This window comes from Cebidichthys violaceus, unplaced genomic scaffold (genome assembly GCF_023349555.1).
Source record: "Cebidichthys violaceus isolate CVI_PGR_0920_01 unplaced genomic scaffold, fCebVio1.0.p SCAF_21, whole genome shotgun sequence".
Classification (NCBI taxonomy): domain Eukaryota; kingdom Metazoa; phylum Chordata; class Actinopteri; order Perciformes; family Stichaeidae; genus Cebidichthys; species Cebidichthys violaceus.
Genome location: NW_027176384.1, coordinates 4,385,286 through 4,401,936, shown reverse-complemented (window position 1 = coordinate 4,401,936; position 16,651 = coordinate 4,385,286). Strand labels below are relative to the sequence as shown.

The 16,651-nt window shown below is 45.5% G+C and overlaps 1 protein-coding gene across 2 annotated transcripts in view; it reads right to left on the bottom strand.

Moving 5' to 3' along the window:
* The window catches only part of ano2b (anoctamin 2b), a 67,030-nt gene that overhangs the window by 15,770 nt on the left and 34,609 nt on the right, over positions 1-16,651 (bottom strand). For both annotated transcript variants that reach the window (XM_068716992.1, XM_068716993.1), the window contains 4 exons: positions 13,222-13,364; positions 2,103-2,255; positions 1,664-1,716; positions 246-424 (listed from right to left, as the gene is read on the bottom strand). In XM_068716992.1, the coding sequence (XP_068573093.1) occupies positions 246-424; positions 1,664-1,716; positions 2,103-2,255; positions 13,222-13,364 (528 nt within the window). The remainder of the gene's footprint in view (positions 1-245; positions 425-1,663; positions 1,717-2,102; positions 2,256-13,221; positions 13,365-16,651) is intronic.

Sequence of the window (16,651 nt, the reverse complement as noted above, 5' to 3'; positions counted from 1 at the left end):
TTAGTCAACTATTCGGGTTAGCCCCCTACAAATCAGTGAGTGTGCATCTATTCTTATTGACCAGGTGGCTTTTTAAGATGAATGCTGAATGAAATAATCACATTTGTTTTCATAGTATTTATCAATGCCTGTCACAAAGGTAATTAAACAAATTATAATTGAAGGATTTCGACCAATATCCATAACCTGTGAGTGTGTTGTGAGTGTGTTTGCATGCGTGTTTGTGTGTGTGTGTGAGTTTTTACCGGCAGACGGTGATGGCCCCTTGCTCTAAGTTCTGCGGTGTCGTGCCAGGTTTAAAATTGGACACGTTGAAGTAGGAGAGCGTGTGGTCAATGAAGCCGTGCATGGTGCCGGTCTGACTGAACATGTACTGGTAGACGAGCCGAGGGATGAAGTCTGATGTGAAGGAGATCACAAAGGCCTCCGGGGAGAAACAGAGAGACAGAGCGAAACATTTTTCTGTCAAAAATAAGCAGACCATGAAACAAGAGGTTGTGGAAGAGCTGCAGGGGTCAGACTGTAAATTTTCAGAAGTTTAAAAGCACAGTTCTCCTAAACTACGTATTTTACAGATGTATTAATTTAGTATTAAACAAAGTCTGTAGAAATCATATAAGATACATGCACAAAAGGGGAATTCCGCTCCCAGGTTTCCACTGCCTTGAAGCTCCTGGGGCAGCTTAAGTGTTTGTATATGTGTCCAATGCCCCATAAGCTCTAGAATAAATACAAACCTCTGCTGCTTGTTTTTCTTAATCCTACACAAATCTCTTTCATATTAAAAGTAAACGGAATAGGATTTGGTTCGCCGGCCAAGGACAAATCCCAAACAGAACTTCCCTGACTCTACAACACACCTTGACCTCGACAGATCAGCACCTTAAGGTGTTTCAGACGAGACTCTGGGACCTCACAAGGTCATGATGGATTACATCTCAGAGCAAACGTAGAGGTCAAATCTCTATTTGATAATAACCACTATCATTCTCAGCGACGGGTAATTTAAAGTATCAATAAAACATTATTTAAACGTTTTCTGAATTTGCTCTTTTGATTTACAGAATATGATTTTAAAGAGGAACCATTTCCAGAATAATGAAATAATCAGTTTAAGGCTATAATATGTGTTAATGATAAAATCCTTACTTAGCTATAAAATATTATTATTTAACTTACAATAAAGATATTTTGTCTTGAAGCTTTTTGGTCCAAAAGGATGTGAAATCACATAGTCTTAAGGAAAAAAAACAACTTTGAAATTGTCTTGGGTAAGAACTCCCAAACTCAATATCCCCTAACATCTTTTATTCCCTGTAGAAATTCAGAATGTAATAGTGATTTGCAGATACACATGCCAACAAGAGAATAAGGGGAGTACTGGCACTTATGTTTCTCCACTTCAAGCACTGAAGTAGAGTCTTTTACGAGGCTAATCGCACCCACTTTGAGCTACTGCTACAAACGTTTACCATTTCATGTCATGTTACGAAAATCCAAATTACATATTCTTTCTAGTGCTATTTATCAGTCTAGATTGTTTTGGTGCGAGTAAAGATGTCTGCTTTCTCTGCAATTTTTTTTACTATTTTCATGCATTTCTTCTGCCTTCATCACTAATTCAACAAGCAGATTGATGCAGGGACAATGCATTAATACTTACATTTATAATGACTGAGAATTTCCCCATTCCACTCAGTATGTTGTACCATATACCTAGAGCGAGAGAGAGAGAGAGAGAGAGAGAGAGAGAGAGAGAGAGAGAGAGAGAGAGAGAGAGAGAGAGAGAGAATGGTTGAAGCGATAAGGGGGAGGAGAAGAGAAGGGAAAGATCTGAATTAAGCGCAGTGAGAAAATTGTAAATGGGTTCTGATAGCTAATGAATTCAAATCAATGTGGTTGTAAAGGTCTCAGAACGCTACATAAAGCAAGCTACTTAATATTACAAACTGCATTGACTGTTAGTATCTACAAAACCATCTCAAATCTGATATTTTTAGTTATCTTTAGTTTATAACCCTGGTTGTATGGGAGAATGGGAGATAGTTATGCTCTGTCTGTTAGTCTTTTCCTTTTTTTCTATGTGCGTCACACCAGCTTACCAATGTCTTTAGCACGTATGGCGACCGGCCTGCGTAGCTCCGTAACAAACTTCTTGGCGTCTAGTCGGATCTCAATGACGTTGTTGAGCAGAGCGAAGAGCGGAGCAAGTGGGAACGAAGCCACGAACAAAGAGACGAACCCAAACTGGATGACTGGAGAAAAGAGAGAGGCAATCATCAAACGTGTTATAGTGTTGAACACCGACATATACTTTTAAAATAATTTAGGTAATTTGGCCCAAGTGAATATGTTTAATAGGCCCTTTCAAAATTAGATTTGTGGAGTCGGAATTCAAGGCAGTGTTACCCATAATCCCCACTGCTCCATGCCACCTGTACACACGCTTACACTGGCGCAAGAACATATAAAGTAAAACAGCAACATATCCACACATGAGAAATAGAGGTAATTTGTTATACTAATCTTCTACTTATAGTAATTAATTTGATCTAAACAAAAGTGATTACTATAGTAGGTTTCCACTGTGTTTCACAAAGCGATATGGTCTTTAAACTTCAACACTGAATGACTAATGGCATCCCAAAAAAAAACACAGGTACGAACAATTCTGTGTTTTAAGAGCACGTCATCAATCTGGCGCAGACATTTCTTTCTCAAGAAGAAATGAAAGAGAAAACTTGCAAAGGTATTGTTGAATGAGGCCCATTGTTTCTTATCATCATTATGCTGATGACATTCAAATGTACATCGAAAATGAGTGTGGCCCCCAGCTGCTCACTTACGGGAAAATCCCACTGCTAGAACTTACGTAACTCGCTCTATAACAGACGTAAAGATAACCAAAAGTTACACTTTTCTACCGCAGGGCAGTTTAAACAAAGACTTTCTTCAAGTTGCTGACTGCAGTTTGATGGAGAAAATACATCAGATGCTTTTGAGGTCGAAGTTTACGTCATAGCATCATGGGTGTCTACTACTGTGTCTACTTCTGTCCTTGCTGCAAACGTTGCAAAGCGCTTCCCCTATTTCCGTAGTTGCCTCGCAGCGGAGTTCGCAATCAGAGGATTATCACTTCAGTCTTTGTCCAGCTTTATCTCAAAGCACATCCCTGTTGGGATATTTTGAGCCTCTGAAGAGGTTCTTCAGTATTCCAATTAAAAGAGAATTTGTTCGAGAGAGAAATCAATTTCCGAGTATCTTAGATCCACCTCAGAAGTTCACCTTGAGGTAACTCCAGTGGTGTCCACACCAGATGTGACGGTCATCCACTGCAGGTTAGATGATGTCTATATTATCTTAGGTCTAGCTGTCTGGCTAAAATAGTAATGAGAGTTACTGAGGTCGTGAGAGAATTATATAATAATGACTGAATTATGCAATATGCTTCATGTTTACAAAATGGCAGACGCCATGTGATGCAAGACACTTCACAATCCCTGTCCTGTGTTTCTCTTGAAACACATCTTTGTGTCCGCTCTACTATGGTGAAGCTGGCATTAAAAAAAAGAAAGAACCACAGCCATTTCTGCCGGCATGAGAGGCGGCCCACATGTGAGAAAAAAGGAATCCACAAAATAACACACACATTTTAAACCGCCGCCGAGATGCCGTCGGATTGACGTGTTGGTGAATAGCCATTTGTCTGGCCGGGAGTCACGCTGTCTGTCCAGACCCGCTCTGTGGTTCAGAGGACGCCTTTTAAGGTTAAACACTCCACTGCACCAGACCTTTTTTTTTTTTTTACAATTAAGCAGTGTGTGGAACGTTGGTGTGTGTGTGTTATGTAAGTCTGATTAGATAACCCAGACACACAACATCCGTGACTGATAATTAAAACGACAGTTGATGGGGCTCCGGACTGCAACCAAAAAATGTTTGAACACAGTGGACACAATTTTAGAACTGGGAGCACCAGTGCCACCATTGTAAATTATGTGAAGCATCAGGAGGAATAGAGGGTTTGTTTGTGTGCCTGAAAGTGTGTTTTTGTCATTCACATCAACAGCAGAGGGTGGGTTTGCAAAGCACACTTAAAAAGTAACATTTCTCAACGTGTGCAGATTGATTTTGCGAGTGTGATTCGTGGGTTTGGATAGTTGCAATTGTGTAGTGCTTCTGGACAGCACGGACTAGAGACAGAGAGACAGATGCCTGGTATTACAAACGCACTTATTTTCACAGTCTAACGCACTCATTCAAGACTAATAACACGACAGACCTCCTTGTATTCCTCATGGGGGATACAGCGATGACTCCTGCAGCCCAGTATGCAGCAGAGGAGAGACAAATAGTAGTAGTGACTTTATTCATATAGCACCTTCCAAAACCAAAGTTACAAAGTGCTTTACAACAAAAGAAAATATAAGAGAGTTTGCCTGAATTTAAACCAGACATCACATCATCATCGTACCTTTAAAGGAGACGCTCATAAGACTTGGCTGCACGGTTTAATATTTGCTGTTTATGTTTAAAAAGCTTTTGACCTTTTGATTTTTTTTCTCTTAAAGCGCTAAATTGCCTAATACAGTTAAGATGGGAACAAATTCTGAATGTGTTGCGTTGCATGTCGAATAAGTGGAGCGCCTACATTTTGCTGAATTGTTCAGTCAGGAGCCTCCTCATGGCAGAAGTCAGTGTGGAAGCACTTAGACAGTCATCTTCAAAGACGAGTCCAGGCTTGCCGCTCCAGCTTCCTTTCGGCTTCGGGGAGGTCACAGATCAGCTGCATTAAGGCTGCAACTCGTGCAGTATAATCCAACTGTGATTTATCCAGATGCTCACTACTTCCCAAACACATGCATCTTCGCTAAACCCTTACTATGTAAAACACAAGTAGTGTGCCTGATGCAGAAGTGTTTTAAATAGTAAGGTTAGAGGCGTGCGAGTTTTCTTCAAGAACTCTAGGTGACACGTCATTACCTCATTGATTTAAAGATATAACCTAATTTTTTTATTTTCTGCTGCTATGAACTTTCAATAAATGCTCGAAACCACCGTCACCTGCTCCCTAAGAATGCGGAGAGGGAAACATGAGAAAGACGGAGCAGTGGAACCTTAGCAGTGTGGGAACGGGGATTTCCAGCGAGCCGGAGACTGGCGGCCTCACCTCAGGATGCCACGCCGAGACAAAGAGCGGCGAGGAAGAAAATACGACAGCGGAGCGGGTGCGAGTGCTACAGGGCAAGCTTAGAATAACCCCTCGCTATCTATCTGAGCCGACGTTGACGGGTTCGAGGCCGGGCCCGGGAGCACACAAAGAAGGACGCACGCACACACGCACACACACACACACACAAATAACCCAGAGATACCCATTCATACATCTCACAGCTATGTGTGTGTTTGCATGTCGAGCTCAGATATTTCTTACATTCCTGGCTTTGCCCTGCAGTGACATCAGCACCGTCTTCTCTCTGTTCTCCCCTCATTCGACCGTCCTCCCTCTGTCCTCATTAGCATGTCATGGCACAGCTTCTAGACCGTGTTAAAACTCTGGTTTGCTTAACTTAGCTCTTGATTCCACCAAAATCTACAGATGGTGTGAGCAGTTGTAGTTTTTGTATCTGACCAAAGGGTCCAATCCTGCTCACAGGATGAAAAGTCATTCATCTCCTTATTTTTAATAGGAGGTGAATGAGATATTTCATATCTTGCAAAAACATCTTGTCAATAATATTTTACGTAGTCATATCTTGTGCATATTAATTTTTTGTTCTCTGTAATATTGGGAAATTTTACTATTATATAGGTGGAGGCTTTAAATAAGCCCAGTTGGCTTCTACGATCGAACGTTCACACTACGACCAAATCTACTGAACGGCTAAACGTGGCCAGCTATGTTGTCAGCGCGTTGCTCGAGCTCTCGTTGACGCATTATGTCATTAAATAGCACGGACAACTGGCTACCGGGATTTTTTTCTGAGCTGGAAAGGAAGAGGGTGAAAGAAAAAGATACGCCACATCGATCACATCACAAAAACCGCCTTCTTTCATCTCAAAAACATCGGCCGTCTACTCCCTTCCCTCGCCTCCGCTGCCGCTGAAACACTCATCCACGCCTTCATCACCTCTCGACTGGACTACTGCAACAGCTTCCTGCACGGCTCACCCACCAAAATCATCAACAAACTTCAATACATCCAGAACTCAGCTGCCCGTCTGCTTGAGACAAATATTTGCAGTTTTTCCATGAGTGAGAGTGACTGGATGATTTTAGGAAGACTTAATTGACTTTTATTGTGGAAAAACCACACATTGTTTTTTATGTCTTAAATATGTCTGGAGAGGATCTTTGATGTCTTTCTTTTTACTGCTGGCATCTGCAGTCTGTGACAGAACGCAGCTAAACATGTGAGAAATATGCTAAAACAATAAAATATATTTTAAATGTCAACAGAATAACGAAATACATTTCAGTCTTTAATGTTGATCCCTTCAAATAAACATTCAGTTCTTCGCTTTATTGTTTTTCCCCAAGAAGCGATATTACTGAGCAGGTGTTGGTTTGTCATGACTGCAGTTGGTCGTAATAGTACAAAAGGCCTGCCTACAGCTGTGTGTGTGTGTGTGTGTGTGTGTGTGTGTGTGTGTGTGTGTGTCCTCAGACAACCCAACACCTGTAGCTCTTTATCGCCTCCAAATAGTAACTTTCCCCTCCCAGGCAGTGAATCAGTCATCTTTTACTGGGACACCCCCCCCCTCCCACACACACACAAACCCCCCTTTAAACTATGAATGTGTCACAACTTCAGCCAGGCTTTAGTTTTTCATTTGTCCGTCTCCTGTTTTGCCACACTAACTCTCATGTCATTCCAGAATCTGCCACTCCCCCCCGCTCTGCACTAATTGCTGATTTCATTTCACCTGGCCTGCCCCACCTCCATACTCACCTGCTCCTCATCAGCAATCAGCCCCTCAGTGTATATGTACCGGCCCATTTCCCTCAGTTCTCTGCCAGATTGTCTAGTGTGTTTCCCTTGCTATCCAGCAACCTGTCATTCCGATTCTGATCCTGATTATCTGTGTATTGACCTGCCTTTTTGGACTTTGGACCTTCCCTTTTGCCTGCTCCCACTGGATTTGTTTGCCACGCGGGTTACTACCTGGTTTGACATCTGCTGGTTATTAAACCCGGTTTCTACACCTGAACTGTTTTCTGTGTCGTGCTATTGGGTTCTTGTCTGTCGTTTTGTGATACCTGACAGTACAATCTGGCCAAAAATGAACCCAGCCGACATGGAGAAAATAAGGCAGGAAATGGCAGCACAAGCTGCTGCCCTACACCATCATGAGAAGCAATTCACCGCTATGGCGACGGCTCTCCAGGAGACTTCTGCACGCCACAACCAACATTTGGAGGCTCTGAGCAATCAGCTTCAGCAGCTCATACAGCTCAGACAAACGCCAGCGGTTTCACCACCCACCAGTCCTTCTATTCCCACTGTTCTGGGTCCAGAACCCCGCTTAAGTGCTCTGGAGCGCTTTTCTGGAGCTCCAGGTACCTGCTGCTCTTTTCTGACTTTGTGCAAATTGACTTTTGAACTTCAGCCTCTCACATATCCCACTGAGAGGTCAAGAGTGGCTTTCATGATCACCCAGCTTACTGGGCGGGCTCGGGACTGGGGCACCGCTGAGTGGGAGAAGCAGTCGGCTTTCTGTTCTTCTGTGACTGCCTTCTCTGAGGGTCTTCGGAAGGTGTTCGATCATGCTACCCCTGGTCGAGAGGCTGCTCGTGGACTGTTAAACCTGGTTCAGGGGAACCGGAGAGTGACTGATTATTCCATTGAGTTCCGGACACTTGCTGCGGAGAGTGACTGGAACGCTTCCTCCCTGACTGACGCTTTCTACAACGGCCTTTCTGATGGCATCAAGGATGAGCTGGCGGCTCGGGATCCTCCGACTGATTTGGACACGCTCGTCGCCACGGCCATCCGCATTGACGGGCGTCTCCAAGAAAGGAGACAAGAGAGAGCGCTGATCAGTACTCCCCGGAGCCTTCCACGTCCTCCATCGTCGCCTCCCACTTCAATGTTTTCTCCTCCCACCGGTGCCTCTGGAGACCCGGTTGAACCCATGCAACTTGGCCGGACCAGGCTGTCAGCGGCTGAACGACAGCGGCGCCAAAGGGAGAACTGCTGCATGTACTGTGGGCAGGGAGGTCATTATGTGTCTTCCTGTCCAGTAAAAGACAGGGCTCACCAGGAATCCAGAGGGCGCTGGTGAGCCATATCATGAACTCTGAAATGCCCTCTCGTCCACTACTTCACGCCCAGCTCAACTGTAATGGACAATCACACACTGTCTCTGTCCTCATTGACTCCGGGGCCGATGCCAACCTTCTGGATCGTGGTCTTGCCATGCAACTGGGTATTAACCAGGAACCCTTGGTCGAGCCTATCAAGGCGACTGCTCTGGATGGGCGCCTCCTCTGCACAGTAACCCACCGCACTGTTCCTCTTCATCTGGGCATATCTGGTAACCACACTGAATCACTTACCTTTCACCTGATAAATACTCCTCAGCACCCAATCATCCTGGGGTTTCCTTGGTTAATAAAACATAATCCACATATTGACTGGGGGACTGGTTCCATTCTACAATGGAGTGAACATTGTCATGCGGTCTGTCTGAAATCTGCTTTGCTACCTGCCTTCAACACCTCTTCCTCTAATGAGCTCCCAGATCTCTCAGGTGTCCCATCCGAGTACTATGACTTAAGGGAGGTGTTCAACAAAGTACGGGCCACATCGCTTCCCCCACACCGCCCGTACGATTGTGCCATTGACCTCCTCCCTGGCTCATCACCGCCAAGGGGGAGACTCTTTTCTCTGTCAGCCCCTGAAACCAAGGCCATGGACGACTACATTAACAACTCACTGGCAGCAGGCATCATCCGTCCCTCTTCATCCCCTGCTGGAGCCGGATTTTTCTTTGTGGATAAGAAGGACAAATCCCTCCGACCCTGCATCGATTACCGCGGTCTGAATGTCACCATTAAAAACCGGTACCCCCTCCCACTCATCTCTTCTGCATTTGAACTGTTACAAGGGTCTTCTGTGTTTACCAAGCTTGATCTCAGGAATGCCTATCACCTTGTTCGCATCCGGGAGGGGGATGAGTGGAAGACGGCGTTCAACACCCCTAGAGGCCACTATGAGTACCTGGTTATGCCTTTCGGACTCACTAATGCTCCTGCAATATTCCAAGCCTTAGTGAACGATGTGCTCCGGGATTTTCTCAATGGGTTTGTGTTTGTATATCTTGACGATATCCTCATCTTTTCAAAGACTGAACGGGAACATGTGCAGCATGTCCGCAGTGTTCTCCAGAGACTCCTAGAGAACCAGCTGTTTGTGAAAGTGGAGAAGTCTGAGTTCCATGCCACTGAGGTGTCGTTCCTGGGATACATCATTTCAGTTGGACGTATTCATATGGATCCCACCAAGGTTAAAGCAGTGGCGGATTGGCCGGTTCCCACCACTCGGAAGAAGCTTCAACAGTTCCTTGGGTTTGCCAATTTCTATCGTAGGTTTATCCGCAACTATAGTTCTGTGGCAGCTCCCCTGACAGCCCTCACCTCCCAGAAGATAGCCTTCCAATGGTCCCCTGCTGCAGAAAGGAGGTTCAAGGAGTTAAAATCACGGTTCTCTTCTGCTCCCATTCTCATCTTTCCAGATCCTGAACACCAGTTTGTTGTGGAAGTGGATGCGTCAGACTCCGGGGTGGGGGCAGTCCTGTCTCAGTGGTCAGCTGAGGACCAAAAGTTACACCCATGTGCTTTTTTCTCCCGCAAGTTGTCCCCAGCAGAAAGGAATTACGACGTTGGAAACCGGGAGTTACTGGCTGTCAAACTGGCTCTCGAGGAGTGGAGGCACTGGTTGGAGGGGGCAAAGCATCCGTTTGTGGTGTGGACAGACCACAAAAACCTGGAGTACATCCGGTCAGCCAAACGGTTGAACTCCCGTCAGGCCAGATGGGCATTATTCTTTAATCGTTTTGAATTTACCCTGTCTTATCGCCCAGGTACAAGGAACGTCAAACCAGATGCCCTGTCCCGTCAGTTCCAGTCAGACAACTGTCCCACACAGCCTGAGAGTATCCTCCCCACTAAGGTGGTCATCGGCGCAGTTACCTGGGACATTGTGGACAAGGTAAAACAGTCCCAGGCCGACCACCCGGCTCCCAGTGCCTGCCCTGATGATCGTCTGTATGTGCCTGTGAGTCTCTGCTCTCAGGTCCTCCAGTGGGGACATTCTTCTCGCCTTGCCTGTCACCCAGGGGTTAGGCGCACCCTAGCTCTGCTAAAGCAACGTTTCTGGTGGGCTTCCATTGAAGAGGACACCAAGGAGTTTATCGCCGCTTGCCAGATTTGTGCTCAGCACAAGACTGCTCGCCATGCCCCTTCTGGTCTTCTTCAGCCACTGCCTATTCCTCATCGTCCATGGTCCCATGTCTCACTTGACTTTGTCACCGGACTGCCTCCCTCAGAGGGTAACACCACCATTCTGACTATTGTGGACAGATTTTCTAAGTCTGCTCAGTTTGTTCCGTTGCCTAAATTACCATCTGCCAAAGAAACAGCTGAACTTATGTTACATCATGTTTTCCGTCTGCACGGCCTCCCCTGTGATATTGTCTCAGACCGGGGGCCACAGTTCACTTCTCGTTTCTGGACAGAGTTTTGCCAGCTGTTGGGGGCCACGGTCAGCCTATCCTCTGGGTTCCATCCTCAATCCAACGGACAGACGGAACGGATGAACCAGGAAATGGAGACTGCCTTGCGTTGCATTGCATCCCAGACACCGACCTCCTGGTCCAAACAGCTTCTGTGGGTGGAGTATGCTCACAATACGCTTCCAAGCTCAGCAACAGGGCTTTCTCCTTTCCAGTGCTCTCGGGGATATCAACCTCCACTGTTCCCGGAGCAGGAGCGAGAGGCCAGGGTCCCATCTGTCCAGGCGTTCATCCAGCGCTGTCAGCGCACCTGGTGGCGGGCCCGTTCTGCTCTCCTGCGTTCGTCCAACCGGTACCAGAGAAATGCCAACCGCCGTCGGATCCCTGCACCCTGCTACACTCCTGGTCAGAAGGTTTGGCTGTCCACACATGACCTCCCACTCCGGGTAGAGTCTAGGAAGTTGGCCCCAAGGTTTGTGGGCCCGTTCTCCATCACTAAGGTCATCAACCCTGCTGCAGTCCGTCTCCGCCTTCCTCGCTCCATGAGAATTCATCCCACCTTTCATGTCTCCAAGATCAAACCCGTAAAGGAGAGCCAGCTCCAGCCCTCCTCCAGACCCCCGCCACCCCCCCGGCTCATTGACGGGGGTCCTGCTTACTCTGTCCATCGTCTCATCAAGTCACGACCGCGGGGAAGGGGTTTTCAATACCTGGTCGATTGGGAGGGTTATGGCCCTGAGGAGCGCTCATGGGTTCCAGCTCGTAACATCTTGGACCCTGACCTCATCTCAGCTTTCCATAGGGACCATCCTGACCAGCCCGGTGGGACGTCAGGAGCCGTCCCTAGAAGGGGGGGTTCTGTCACAACTTCAGCCACGCTTTAGTTTTTCATTTGTCCGTCTCCTGTTTTGCCACACTAACTCTCATGTCATTTCAGAATCTGCCACTCCCCCCCGCTCTGCACTAATTGCTGATTTCATTTCACCTGGCCTGCCCCACCTCCATACTCACCTGCTCCACATCAGCAATCAGCCCCTCAGTGTATATGTACCGGCCCATTTCCCTCAGTTCTCTGCCAGATTGTCTAGTGTGTTTCCCTTGCTATCCAGCAACCTGTCATTCCGATTCTGATCCTGATTATCCGTGTATTGACCTGCCTTTTTGGACTTTGGACCTTCCCTTTTGCCTGCTCCCACTGGATTTGTTTGCCACGCGGGTTACTACCTGGTTTGACATCTGCTGGTTATTAAACCCGGTTTCTACACCTGAACTGTTTTCTGTGTCGTGCTATTGGGTTCTTGTCTGTCGTTTTGTGATACCTGACAGAATGAACTTAAAAGGGACAGTTTACCCCACTACAGGTAAGAGGGCCGATGTCAATTTCTGATTTTGGGGTCAACTGGCGCTTTAATGCCGACATTTTGCTGTACAGAAACATTAACTGAAGGAAAAATGAAGAATAATCATATTCTTAATTAGCTGACCGGGCCACTGTCAGACCCTCAGTAGGGTCTGAATTCACTAATGTAACCATTCACCACGATTGCAACCATCCAACGCAACAAAAGTGTGAAAACAGGTTGGACATTGAGTTACAACTTGTTAAATACATAAATATGTAATGCAATCTCTGCACTGATTACATTACATTACAGATCTTTAGAAGGCCACGCTGCAGCATTCTCTACTTACTCCTGTAGGCTCCCAAAACTCTACAGATGCCTGTCTAAAAAACATCACGCTAGCAGATTGTTTTGTTAACTCTCTCCATATAGCCGGTGACAGGCCTGTACTGTATACGCACGGTGTCAGTTGCTATCAAATTCACACAACTGAGGAACAACGGTACCTTTCTATTTTATATTTTTAACTAGAAAAATGCCTGAAAAAGCAAATAGAATTGTGGCATTCTAACCAAAGACGAGGGCCGTGGTGAACGAAACTGAAAGCCATTCAAAATAATGTGTCACTTGCTCATTACTTGCTGGCCTGGAGGAAAAACCTTTAATCTCTGGTGTTTATGTGCTTTGGTTTGTGATGGACATGAGTGTAAATTAATTACTGTACATACAGGGTGAGTGCACTTTTGCATGTGGACGAATGCAACAAGCCCTGCACACTAAAAAAAATGACAAATACGCTGTTAGTTGTGACTTACAAGAGTCATAGTTCAAATTCTCCGGTAAAGGTCCTCGTCAGGTCAGCGTACAACATTTCAACAACTGACAAATGCTGTCATAAGCGTGGTCTTGATGAGTGTGTGTGAACACAAATACATCCTGCTCCTCAGTCCAGGTGTTCATTTTTACCTGACGAGGTCCTCGCAGACACAGATTACATAACACCTCTCAGTGATGCACAGGAGCACTCTGTCATTTTAAACCTACGTTGGTGCCTGAATGGCTGCACTTTGTCCCTATAGCTATTTTTCTGTGTGTGTGTGTGTGTGTGTGTGTGTGTGTGTGTGTGTGCATGCAGACTCACTCATCTCCATGTATTCAGGCGTGAGGCCTTCAAAGGGAGCCAGGGCGTAGTCCAGGTTCCACTGCTGTGGAGGCCTCTCCTCCTCCATCTCCTTCTCCGCCGGTCCTTTATCCTTCAACGCACGCACCAGCTTCTTCAACTTCCTGTCAGGACGGAGGGGAGAGTAGGTGGGGAAGGGGAAGAAAAAAAAATAAGTTTAAAAGGGAAGTAGTCCTAACATTTAGTGAGTAAAAGTGTGAAATAAAAACGATAAATCTAATCTGACACAAAGAAATGTATACATAACTGTGAATGTTGTTTACAAATGTAATGCAGCAGTGACTAAACAGGATTCCTGTAGTAGGAAAGTGATCTAAGGACAGACTGCTGTGTGTTGCATTTCCGTCAGGTGTCTTTTTTGACATTATTCCAGGACGTGTCAGAGTTGGACACTTTGATTTGAAAGTAGAGATGCTCAAACTGTCAAGTACATGAGATGGATAATCTGTGAAAGAATCTGGTTCCTCTGCCTCCTTTCAGTGCTCCGAGAGGCATTTGCAAGATTCCACCGCGCCCGAAGGGAAAAAAGGCCAATCAGAGCCGAGGAGTCTCTAACGCAGCTGTCAATCACTGCTAGTGGAGGTCGTGAACTCAGATCAAACCGCCAAATTAGGCAGCGCTGATTAAATATGAGTAAAGATTCCTTTACTGCGTTGCCTATTTCTCACCTGCAATGTTTTCAGAAACATATTTTAGTGGCCGGATCAAACGTTCTCTTGCAAATGCCATTAGGAGCACTAAGAGGAAGCAGACAAACTGAATTTGTTCATAGATTATCGGCCTCATGCACTTCTGTCAGGATACAGTGAGAGTTTAACCAAATAGGACAAAAAGTTTTTATTTATTAAAACTACCAACTGCAGCTTTGACAGCAGTCATAACATAATTGCTCTCATTTGTTCAAGGTAAGTTGGATGGTATTTGTCAAAGTTTAAAATGATCCATCTTTACTGCAGCTGGAAGACGGAATTCCACTGAAAAATAAATGCGCCTCCCAAACAAATAAACTACCTGTATTTAATTTACAAGGCGCTGGACCTAAGTGTATATATGAATGGTGCATGTGAAGCAGGGTGGTGCTAGCGTACGCGATGTGCACTCAGTATACTTTCCCTGGGACATGAGAGACAGACTGGCGTTCGTGGGAGAGCACAGAGAGAGCCAGGTAAAGTACAAAAGCATTCTGTGTGTGTGTGCAATGGTGGGAATAATTCCAACTCACAGTATGTGTGTGCATGTGAACCGATGCATGTGTGTTTAATGAACAACACATTATTGGGTGTGGCAGTGTGTGTGTGTGTAAGTGTTGTTGTGCATGCACGTGACTGTGTTTACTGCGCTAATAAAAACTCTAACAAGAGCAGCTAAATGCCTGACTGCATTATTCATGTGGTCACCTCACACACACACACACACACACACACACACACACACACACACACACACACACACACACACACACACACACACACACACACACACACACACACACACACACACACACACACACAATGGCACATTCAGAGAGGCAGTGAAAATACAAATGTTTACTGTCCTTTAAACACACAAACAGTCATGTAAAGTACATGCAGACATGCGTGTCCACAACCATACACACACTCTAAACACACACACACAGTCCTGTTCCCTGCTGCTGGTCTCAAGGAGATGAGGTTTCAGATGTAGGTCAGGACTCTTTGACTCTCTGTGTGAACGTATAATGTACGTTTTCCTTTTCTCCCCTTTTGTATCAACTGCCCTGTTCTGCCAGGTCATGTGACCTGTGGAAAAATGCGAGGCCTCACTCAAAAATGTAACAATCTGTTAATGAGCCATTTAATATAAAAAGCATCAGTATTTCATTCAAAGGGGTTTAGATAATTACCATTTTCACTGCAGTTTAATGCAGCTTTTAGCCTTTCAGACCAGCCAAAGAACTCCATATTCTCTCAGGAGTTGGGTTTTTACATCCATCAGGTGGTCAGAAAGATGACTCCACATGGAATGATGTCTGCTTGATGTGTAAGTAGGCTAATGTTCACCAGGTAAACCATGAGTGTCATACTTTGGACAGCATTTAGGGGCTATGTTGTAGGTATTTTTCTGCCCTCTAGTGGTCAAAATCACTTAATACAACTTTGAATAATTATAGAAAATAGGAATTTTTGGCTTTGATTCAGTACTGAATTTAATGAAATACATTATGGCAACCACCACAGTGTTAAGTCCACTTAACCAAATTATGTATTTTTCTTCTCACTGTGTGTGATATACCGTGATAGTCTGACACTGTGGACTCCCTCAACACCCACCCCACTAACAAGGTTTTACACTGTGGGCTAGAACATGAGCGGTGTTGTTTTTAGCCTGTTCAGTTGATTTTGACAAATTGGAACCGTAAGAAGTATGCCGAATTAGCTATTAGCAGCTCCTGTTGGCAGCCTTCACATGTATGTACAGAAAACTATCACTGGATTACTTTGAAACTGAGAATAACATAAAAACAGGATGACTCTAAGGCAACTTCAGGAGTTTTCAGAAGTGTCTTTTAAAAATAAAGTGTATCACGCAGCATCTTTGCCTTAAACCGTCTCTCCATCCTTGCGACACACAATGCACACAAAACTGTGGCCCAATTCGGGAGCTGCACAATTTAAAGTCCACATTTCAAACCTCAATATGTCACAGTACGTTAATGGAACTGTCCAGGGCAAAACGTACGCCCTTGTTAAATAATTCAACATGCCATGGCCGCTGTGGGCCAGTCATTTATATTGGTCTCATGGGTGGGAGCTCAGAATGAGGCCTGAATCCTCTCTGGGACGATGTGGTGGTGGCCTCAGACTTCCATCTTTAGACAGGAGCTTTAAGGGTCGGGTATAATGGTCTGAACCTCTGATGCACTGCCTGAAGTCTGTGGATTTTTTTACTGGTGGGCTCCCAGGTGCGAAGACTTTTAAGTGGATGAATGTAAAACAGATGAGTCGATGGTATGTAGACGGTATGCACCGCGGCTCGCCGATCCCTCGGGACGTCCTGGAGAAAAGCAGCCGTGTTTGATGAGGCTCACCTGATGGGACGGGAGGTCAAGCTGCGCTCACGGCGACCGTTACGGTGCGGCCCTGAGGCCAAAAAAGGCACCTCTGTTGTGTGACAGTTGCTATAAACAGAGCTGACCTCTGACCCCTTTTGGGATTAGCGTGTAAGAGCTGAAGAAGAAGAACTACCGCGCGGACATGGGAGGAATTTGTGTGTGTGTGTGTGTGTGTTAGAAGTGTGTGTCAAAGAATGAGGCCATAGAAGTAGCGCTGGCTCTTCAGACTGTTTGTAAAAAATATCCCACTTTGTTACTCTTCTGCGTTCCATGTCTCCAGATTTAGAACACTACACA